Source organism: Nematolebias whitei, chromosome 1 (genome assembly GCF_014905685.2).
Source record: "Nematolebias whitei isolate Nwh7 chromosome 1, NemWhi1, whole genome shotgun sequence".
Taxonomy (NCBI): Eukaryota; Metazoa; Chordata; class Actinopteri; order Cyprinodontiformes; family Rivulidae; genus Nematolebias; species Nematolebias whitei.
The window spans coordinates 60,809,846-60,820,328 of record NC_056498.1 but is presented as its reverse complement, the minus strand read 5'-3'; the positions used below and the strand labels follow the sequence as shown (position 1 = coordinate 60,820,328).

Sequence of the window (10,483 nt, the reverse complement as noted above, 5' to 3'; positions counted from 1 at the left end):
TATATATATATATATATATATATATATATATATATATATTGTTATGATGCGTAACCATGACAACAAGGGTTTTTTGTTGTTGTTGCTTTTGTTTTTACAACAGGGAGCAGCTGTTTAACACGTTAAAAGCTTAAATAACATCTCAGCTATAGCTCCAAATCTGTAATGGGTTGAAAAGGAGGCGCCATAGATGCATTCCCGTCTCCTTGCCGACTGTGCTCGAGTGCCTGACCACTGAGATCCTGGAACTAGCAGGAAACGCGGTTCGTGACAGCAGAAGGACCAGGATCGTCCCCCGGCACCTACAGTTGGCTGTCCGCAGCGACGAGGAGCTTGGCAGGCTGCTGGGAGGAGTGGCCGTCGCCCTGGGAGGAGTTCTGCCTGGTATTCGGGCAGTCCTGCAGCCATGAGGAACCAAGAGGCCAGCCAAGTCTGGGTGAACGGATCGGACAGCATCTGTGGATGGTTTCTTCAAATCCGTTGTGGAACGGAGTTTTACAAGAGATCCTTCCTGCCTACAGACATCAATATCTATAACATATCTTAATGAAATGAGGATAACGAGTTACAACATTTAATTTCCCTCTGGGATTAATAAAGTATTTTTTGAATAGGATTGAATATGCTGGGAGTTATTTAGACTGCATAAGAAAAGTCATATTGCTTAGCTCATATATCCTCATCACTTGGAACAGAAAAAAAAATTAAGGTCAAAAGAAACTAGAAAAAAAAAAAAAAGGGGGGGCTTCATTTTTATGCTTATGGTAGAATTAAGCACTCACTAAGTAAATGGCTTTTGTTAAAGATAATGAGCCATGAATTAAAAGCACTTAGAGTAAAAAAATCCATGCAAGGGCAAAGCATCCACAATTTAAAGTACCATTATGACCATTAGCTTAATAATGTGAATAAATTATCCCCATTGAGTTGAGCTCAATCACACAGTTTACTTCAACAACACACACTGTAAACAACATAAACAGTGCCAGTAAATACACAGTCAAACAGGCAGGTGAGTAGTTCACGTGAGTTATTGTTAACGGGTTAAAATAAAAGACATGAAATATTAGTTCTTTAATTCCAGTGTTCAATACAGGATAATTTAAAGTTATTTTGTTTTCTTTATCCCTGTGGTTTTATTATAATTGTGTGTACTTTTGTGGAAATGTGTGTGTTAGTGGGCTGGGCTGAAACACGGCATCCTGATTACAGGTGAAACAACACAACACCTTGTTGAGCTTTGAGAAGTCGAGGAGGTCGGGTCTGTGTCTGTGGATCAGGGCGCAGAAGGCCAGGCCATCCTTCCAGCTTCAGCAGCCAGTGAGCAGAGAGAACCAACACATCAGTTCAAAGAGGTGGGAATGCTGGAGCCCACTTTCACCAGTAAACCACCAACGATGCAACACCATTTTCCAGCAGCGTTTATCCAATTATGTCTTGATATTTGAGCTGTTTGAAACCAACTTCATACTGAACTTAGCACTAAAATAAAGCTGTAACATGAACTTACAGGACAAACACTATGGTAATGAACAACTAAAGACACCTGTTAGGTGTTATTTTCATCTTTAAATCACTTCTTGGTCTGCTGCCTTCATACATCTCCTCCTACAGGTCTCTGTGTGAGTGCAGCTACAGCGTGCGTTCTCAGGACATTATTACCTGCAGTGTTCCCTCAGTGAGAACTGAACTAGGCAAGAGGGCCTTCTCCTACTCCGCTCCTGTTTCCTGGAATATCTTACAAAAAGATTTGAAGCTCTCGACCTTGACCTCTCTAAGTGGCTTCAAGAATCTGTTGGACTCCAGGCAGGGACCAATGCAGACATGTTCCTGTTTTTAGTTTTCTACATTCACCTTAGAATCTAGCTGTTTTTTGTTATTTTTCTTTTTTAGCCATCCAATTTGTTAAAAAAAAAAAATCTGTGTGCCTTTTTATAACCGTCTATTGTTGTCGCTGTTGTCCATTGTTGTCATCATTCTTTGTTGAAATCAGGTCTCTCTTGTAAATGAGTCCTCGAGGCTCAATGGGATTTACCCGTCTAAATAAAGGTTGAATGAACGAAAGTTAGAGTTTAAGAACTAAAACTCACCTGATATGGAAGTTTTGTACATTAACGTTCCTGTAGGGGGCGGTCTTTCGCTGGCACCACAGAAGAAGACCTTCCTTAGCAGATGTTTCTGATGAGACAAGTTTAAATACGAAGTTTTTACTTTGCGCATAATAATAAAGCAACTTAACAAAAAAAAAATGTGTTCAATTATAAAGATAATTTATTGTAAAAAGCCTAAATTTAATGTGTGTTTACACAAGATTAACCACTGAACCAATAAGGCACCTTAGGATACCAGTACTTGTCAGCGATCAACAGGATCAAAAGAAAATATTCATACAATAACTAATCCATACATCCATCCATACATCCATCCATCCCCCCCATCCATCCACCCCTCCATCCCTCCATCCATCCATACATACATACATCCATACATATTAACATACATACATACATATTAACATACATACGTCCATCCATCCATCCATCCCTCCATTCATACATACATTCATTCATACATACATCCATACATACATACATCCCTCCATCCATCCACCCCTCCATCCCTCCATACATACATACATCCATACATATTAACATACATACATTCATACATACATACATCCACACATACATACATACATCCCCCCATCCATCCACCCCTCCATCCCTCCATCCATCCATACATCCATACATACATACATCCATACATATTAACATACATACATACATACATACATACATACATGGGGTCATGAAGGACCCCACCCACCCAGCACACACACTTTTTGCCCCACTCCCCTCAGGAAGGAGGTTAAGGAGCATTAAGTGTAGAACCACTAGACTGAGGAACAGCTTCTACCCTGAGGTTGTTAGACTCATGAATCTCTAACTAGAATAATCACTGTGAAAAACCATATCATGTTGCTGCTGATCTGTTTCATGTTGCTGCTGATCTGTTTCATGTTGATGTGTTCATGCGTGCACATCTGCTCACAGACTCATGTTCATGTTTGTGCTGATGTTCAATGTTTTATGTTATGAGTGCTTAGTGTATATTTAGTTGATGTTTTTCTTAGTTCATATCTTAGATGTTATTACTGTTTTTCTTATACATTTTATTGTTGGATGTAACTGGGACCCAGTGTACATAATTTCGCTCCACCACATGTACCACATGAGGTGCGAATGACAATAAAGAAACTCTGACTCTGACATACATTCATACATACATACATCCACACATGCATACATCCATACATCCATCCATCCATACATACATATGTACATCCATCCCTCCATCCATACGTACATCCATCCATCCCTCCATACATACATCCATCCATACATCTGTACATCCATCCCCTCATCCCATCCATCCATCCATCCATCCATCCATCTACACATCCATCCATCCATCCATCCATCCACACATCCATCCATACATTCATCTACACATCCATCCATTCATCCACACATCCATCCATCCATCCATCTACACATCCATCCATACATTCATCCACACATCCTATTTTAGCCACGTCTTCTTTTTGTAGTAAATATACACATTTAGAAGCACATAATTAAGCTGAAATGTATTTGTTTAAAGATTTCTCAACTCTTATTTAAAAAATAATGTGAAAAACTCCAAACATCCATCCATCCATCCATTATCTTTACCCATCCATCCATCCATCCATCCATTATCTTTACCCGTTTATTCCATTTTGGGTCACGGGGGTCGCTGGTGCCCATGTCCAGCAATCACTGTGCGAGGGGCGGGGTACACCCTGGACGGGTCGCAAGTCCATCACAGGGCCACATAGAGACAAACGAGACAAACAACCATTCACTCTCTCACTCACACCTAGGGACAATTTAGAGTTACCAATCAGCCTAACATGCATGTTTTTGGTCTGTGGGAGGAAACCGGAGCACCCGGAGAAAACCAAAACTCCAAACATAATTACCATAAATTAAAAAAATGTATTTTTGTTTGAGGTGATTATGTCACAGCTTTGTGTTCCTGAGCTACAACTGGTGGTGTGTCTCCAATCAGAGTGTACAGTGAACACGATATTGCTCAAAAGACTGGAGAGTGTTTTAGAGCCACAGCTGGACATCTTTGGATACATTTTGATTATCATAAATCAATAAAAACAATAACAATGTGGATAATTTGAAGACTAGTGAACGTAGGGCATTATAATTAGCTGTGTCAGTAGTTAATCGTTAGATTTAAGTGTCCATATGTTCTAACATTACAATCTTCTGAAGCAGTGATTACAAAAATCTAAGCAAATTTATTCGTACTGGACTGAACAACTCACCTTCCACAGATATGTCCTGAATGGCAAAGCGGAGGATGATAGTCCAAATCATTCCAAGGGTCATCTTTACATTCCCGTCCACAATCTCTGAAATAAAAAACTCTTTTATTCACAGAAGTTCAGCATCTTGTGATTCTCTTAGACTCGTATGCAGGAGGGGGTCAGATACCTTCAGCTCCAATAGAGACCAGTTTCACTCCTTTACTTGTGATGAATTCCAGCGCTTTGTTGACGTTAGCAATCTTATGAAACCGCATCTTTCCTCTGTCAGGTTTAGGTAACCTCTCTCCTATAAACACAACATGGGCGCAGAAGTTGGGCAGTTCATGTCACAAACAAAAAGTAAAAACACTGAGATGTGAAAATCACTGTTAGAAAAAAAAAAAAGGGTCCTTGTTTGGATCTCAAACCTGAAATGACTTCCAGGAGCAGCATGAGCTTTAATCCGTTCCTGAAGTCTTCCTCAATGTTCTCGATTTGAGTGCCAGCTTTCCTCAGGTGAGAGTTACACCAAGCTGTGAACGTCTAAAAACAAAAGGATGCTCACATCAGCTTCAGTTGGACTCGATCAAATACAGGAGAACAACAACAAAACATAAGAGTTTGTACTATCCAAGGTATTCATTATGGATTCAAATCTAATAATTTGTGCCATCTCATTCATTACTTTGGTTTTATTTAGGACGCCCATGACCCAAAAAGGAAGAAGCGGGTCAAGATAATGGATGGACGGATTTATTTAGGAAAATCTTTGTAATCACCTAACAGTGTAAATTGTACTTTTATTCACCTGAAAACAAAAATAAAAAGGAAGTACAGTATAACAAAACCTTTCTAGTTGATGTACAGTATGGTGGTAAAACTACTCAGACACATGCGGTACATTCATTCAAACTTTATTTATACAGGTTAGTCTCATTGAGTCATGAGGACTCATTTTCAAGAAAGACCCGTTTTGAACAAAGAACACAAATGAGGTACAGACAACAATAAATATTCATATAAAAGTGTATAAAATGAAAAGTAAATAAAAGAAGTGGTATAAAACAAAATAATAAAAAAAACAGCTGCATTAAAAAGCGATATAAGATACTAAAAACAGGAACATGTCTGCATTGGTTTTTGCCATGAATTAACAGTTGTTTAAAAACCCTTAAAGAAATCAAGGTCGAGAGCTTCAGATCTTTTTGCAAGATATTCCAGGAAACAGGAGCAGAGGAGGAGAAGGCCCTTTTGCCAAGTTCAGTTCTCACTGAGGGAACACTGCAGGTAATAATGTCCTGAGAGTGCACTCATCCAGTGACATGTAGGAGGAGATGTATGAAGGCAACAGACCAGGGAGTGATTTAAAAATGAAAATGTACCAGTGGAAGAGCCTGTGTGAAGTTAATGATGACCAGTTAACCAGTGAATACAGGGTACTGTACAACCAGTTATGAATCTTAGCGCACCATGATAGACAGCATCCAACATCTGCAGGGTGCTTGAAGTGGCGTTCATGTAAATAATATCACCGTAATGGAGGGAAGGAAAGTCACAGTTACAAGTTGTTTCCTAGCATTCAGAGTTAAACAGGATTTATTTCTGAAAAAGAAACACAATTTTACTTTCAGTTTCTTTACCGTTTTCAACATGGGGCTTAAAAAAGAGATATGCATCAACCAAGATTCCCAAGTATTTGTGAGAAACGACAAACTCAATAGGAACACCATTCATCATCATGACATCATCATGACTAGTACGTTATGTAAAAGTAAAACAATATATTTCTTGATACGTTTTAACTTAACTTTCAGGTTTTAATGTGGTCTCTTGCTGTAAAGATGGTGTTTATTTAAATTAGAAAGTCTGTTGGTTATTTGTAACCTGATCTCTTAGAGATGTGCTAATGTTTAGAAGAACCTTTTTGTGTGCATCTTTTCCTGCCTTACTGATAAAACATGGGCTATTACAGTTTGTTTACTGGAATGGGAATTTCATAAAACACAATCCATCCATTTTCTTTTACCTGCTTCTTCCTTTTTGGGTCGCGGTGGTTGCTGGTGCCTATATCCAGCAATCACTGTGTGAGAGGCGGAGTACACCCTGGACAGGTCACAAGTCCATCACAGGGACACGTAGAGACAAATGAGACAACCATTCACTCTATCACTCACATCTAGGGACAATTTAGTTAACAATTACCCTAACATGCATGTTTTTGGTCTGTGGGAGGAAACCCACGCATGCACGAAGAGAACATACAAACTCCACCCAGAAAGGTCCTGGACTGGGATTTCAACTGGCGATCTTGTCGCTGTGAGGCAACAGCTCTACGGACTGTGCTACCGTGCCACTCAAAATGACTTGAAAGTCATTTTATAAATACTGTATTGTTTTTCTTGTTTGTGGTTCTAAAAGATTTCACTAAACTGATAGTTTGGAGTTATTTAAAGATAAAGACTTTACATAATGAGTTGCATATTTTGAAAAAGAGCTCTAGACCTTAAGTCATGTTTTTTCCCCACATTGGTGTGTATATCTTTGTCAGTAACACTTTCCCCTAAATATTTAGAATATAATTTGTGCTATAGGAACCATAAATCGACAAACTGTGTGAACTTAACAAGTCATCTAAACAAGAATATACGCCTAACAAATGCTAACCTCTGACCAGGTTATTCTTCAGTGCTACACAAGTATCCACTTTCAACTTTTCCTACAATAGCCCCGCAGCTAACACTGATCAGAACAAATGTTCTCTATGTGGAGTCATGAATACAGTAAATCAAGTTAAGACGGGATCATTATCTTTCTCCTATTTTTACAAAGTCTTTCAATAGCCAGCAGCAGAGCGCAGAGACGCTCCGTACCGTACGGACGAAAGCCTGGAACGGAGCAGAGCGCATTCCAGCTGATATAAAGCGTTAAATTTAGACCGCTCTGTTGTGGCTCACGATAAGAGATGGAAAGGAAAAAAAAAAACATCCAAATGTCCCAACATGTCAACATGAGGGAAAATATCACATGGGTGGCAGCATGAATTTTCCTCCTGCGTCACTTTCTGTCACTATTTTGCCACTTAGAACGATACGTGTCGACGCTCTACAGAGCGCGCTCCATCGCAGAATGCTGCTCATCCAGGTCACGTTTATCATTTATCTTCATGCTGCCGCATCAAGACAGGGCGTAAAGAACACAAGATATGAGATGTTATGTAAAATCGTATGAAGGACATGCCAATTGATGAATAACTCATCAGCTGTGGTGTTAAACATGTTAACGTCTTACAATTAAAAACACCAAAACGCTCCAATTTGTCTATAGAGTCAGAGTTTCTTTATTGTCATTCGCACCACATGTGGTACATGTGGTAGAACGAAATTATGTACACAGGGTCCCAGTTACATCCAACAATAAAATGCAAAAGATAATCAGTAATAAGATCGAAGATATGAATTAAGAGAAACCTCAACTAAAAACACCCTAAGCACTAATAGCATAAAAACAATACGCCCAACAGCAGCACGAACATGAGTCTATGTGAGCAGATGAGCACGAATGAACACATTGACATGAAATAGATCAGCAGCAACATGATGTGATTTTTCACAGTGATTATCATGGTTAGAGATTCATGAGTCTAACAGCCTCAGGGTAGAAGCTGTTCCTCAGTCTAGTGGTTCTACACTTAATGCTCCTTAACCTCCTTCCTGAGGGGAGCGTGGCAAAAAGTGTGTGTGCTGGGTGAGTGGGGTCCTTCATGATGCAGGTGGCCTTCTTCCTGCATCTGGAGGTGTAGATATAAATAGTCTGTGTTTATTTATGCTAAAATCAATGATGCTACACCGTATGTAACATACAGCTTTGTATCTCTAATATTCTAAAAATAATAATAATAATAATTACCGTGTTTTTCAAACTATAAGGCACACTTAAAATCCTTTAATTTTCTCAAAAATCGACAGTGTGACTTATAATCAGGTGTGCCTTATGTATTAATTCTGGTTGTGCTTACTGACCTCGAACTGATTGTATGTGGTTATTGTGAATGAGTTGAATAAAATTTCACTTATCTGACTGTTTTGTTTCACTTAATACACCTTATAATCCGGTGTGCCTTATAGTCCAAAAATACATAAGTCTATTATCTAAAATCTTGCATAATCTGATGAAAGTGTGCTGCTTATTGTTTATACCTGAGTTAGTACCAGAAAACACTCATGCAGGACTTTGATAGTTTTCAACTTTTTATGAATTATTTTGTAACAAATCAGTACTCCTTGTAAAGAAAATATGTTTTTTTAAAGAGCATTTGAAGTTAAGTTTTATATTGTTGTCCGTTTTACAAACCGGATTGCAAAAAAGTTGGGACACTAAACAAATTGTGAATAAAAACTGAATGCAATGATGTGGAGAGTAAATGTAACATTTTAAAGGAAAAATATGTTGATTCAAAATTTCACAGTGTCAACAAATCCCAAAAAAGTTGGGACAAGTAGCAATAAGTGGCTGGAAAAAGGAAATTGAGCATACAACGAACAGCTGGAAGACCAATTAACATTAATTAGGTCAATTGACAACATGATTGGGTATAAAAAGAGCTTCTCAGAGTGTCAATGTCTCTCAGAAGCCAAGATGGTAAGAGGATCACCAATTCCGCCATTGTTGTACAGAAAGATAGTGCAGCAATACAAGAATGGTGTTACCCAGCGTAAAATAGCAAAGACTTTTAAGTTATCATCATCAACCGTGCATAACATCATCAAAAGATTCAGAGAATCTGGAACAATCGCTGTGCGTAAGGTCAAGGCCGTAAAACTACTGGATGCTCGTGATCTCCGGGCCCTTAAACGTCACTGCACCTCAAACAGGAATGCCACTGTCAAGGAAATAACAGAATGGGCTCAGGAATACTTCCAGAAAGCATTGTCAGTGAACACAATCCACCGTACCATCCGCCGTTGCCAGCTGAAACTCTACAGTGCAAAGAGGAAGCCATTTCTAAGCAAGCTCCACAAGCTCAGACGTTTGCACTGGGCCAGGGGTCATTTAAAATGGAGTGTGGCAAAATGGAAGACTGCTCTGTGGTCAGATGAGTCATGATTTGAAGTTCTTTATGGAACACTGGGATGCCATGTCATCCGGACCAGAGAGGCCAAGGATAGCCCAAGTTGTTATCAACGCTCCGTTCAGAAGCCTGCATCACTGATGGTATGGGGTTGCATGAGCGCTTGTGGCATGGGCAGCTTGCATGTCTGGAAAGGCACCATTAATGCAGAGAACTATGTTCAGGTTCTAGAACAACATATGCTCCCATCTAGACGTCATCTCTTTCAGGGAAGACCCTGGATTTTTCAACACGATAATGCCAGACCACATTCTGCAGCAATCACAACATCATGGCTACGTAGGAGAAGGATCCGGGTACTGAAATGACCAGCCTGCAGTCCAGATCTTTCACCTATAGAGAACATTTGGCGCGTCATAAAGAGGAAGGTGCAACAAAGAAGGTCCAAGACGATTGAACAGTTAGAGGCCTGTATTAGACATGAATGGGAGAGCATTCCTATTTCTAAACTTGAGAAACTGGTCTCCTCTGTCCCCAGACGTCTGTTGAGTGTTGTAAGAAGAAGGGGGGATGCCACACAGTGGTAAAAATGGACTTGTCCCAACTTTTTTGGTATTTGTTGACGCCATGAAATTTGGAAACAACAGATTTTTCCCTTAAAATCATGCCTTCTCTCAGTTTAAACTTTTGATCTGTGATTTGTGTTCTATTCTGTATAAAATATTAGATGTTGACACCTCCACATCATTGCATTCAGTTTTTATTCACAATTTGTTTAGTGTCCCAACTTTTTTGGAATCCGGTTTGTATTTTCAACTAACTTTTTTGTAATTAGATAGTTGTTTTTAATGACAAATAAAACTTCAATCCTTAAATGAGAGGGATGTTTTGAACATTAATGGATCCTGAACATCATACACACAAAACAAAATAAATAAAACTTGAAGAGGCAATAAATACAAATAATTTCAGCACTTCCTGCAACCTTGGTTTTTAAGTGCCCCCGGTCCCAGTAGGACTGGAGTTTGGGTGCCCAGTCAGTCACTCAA

General features: G+C 39.2%; 1 protein-coding gene across 1 annotated transcript in view; it reads right to left on the bottom strand.

The window, feature by feature from the left end:
* actn2b (actinin, alpha 2b) overlaps window positions 1-10,483 on the bottom strand; it is a 29,428-nt gene that overhangs the window by 14,345 nt on the left and 4,600 nt on the right. Inside the window, exons 2-6 of the mRNA XM_037679732.1 lie at window positions 4,795-4,909; window positions 4,554-4,673; window positions 4,385-4,471; window positions 2,091-2,178; window positions 1,230-1,308 (exon numbers count right to left, since the gene is read on the bottom strand). Coding sequence (XP_037535660.1) covers window positions 1,230-1,308; window positions 2,091-2,178; window positions 4,385-4,471; window positions 4,554-4,673; window positions 4,795-4,909 — 489 coding nt within the window. The remainder of the gene's footprint in view (window positions 1-1,229; window positions 1,309-2,090; window positions 2,179-4,384; window positions 4,472-4,553; window positions 4,674-4,794; window positions 4,910-10,483) is intronic.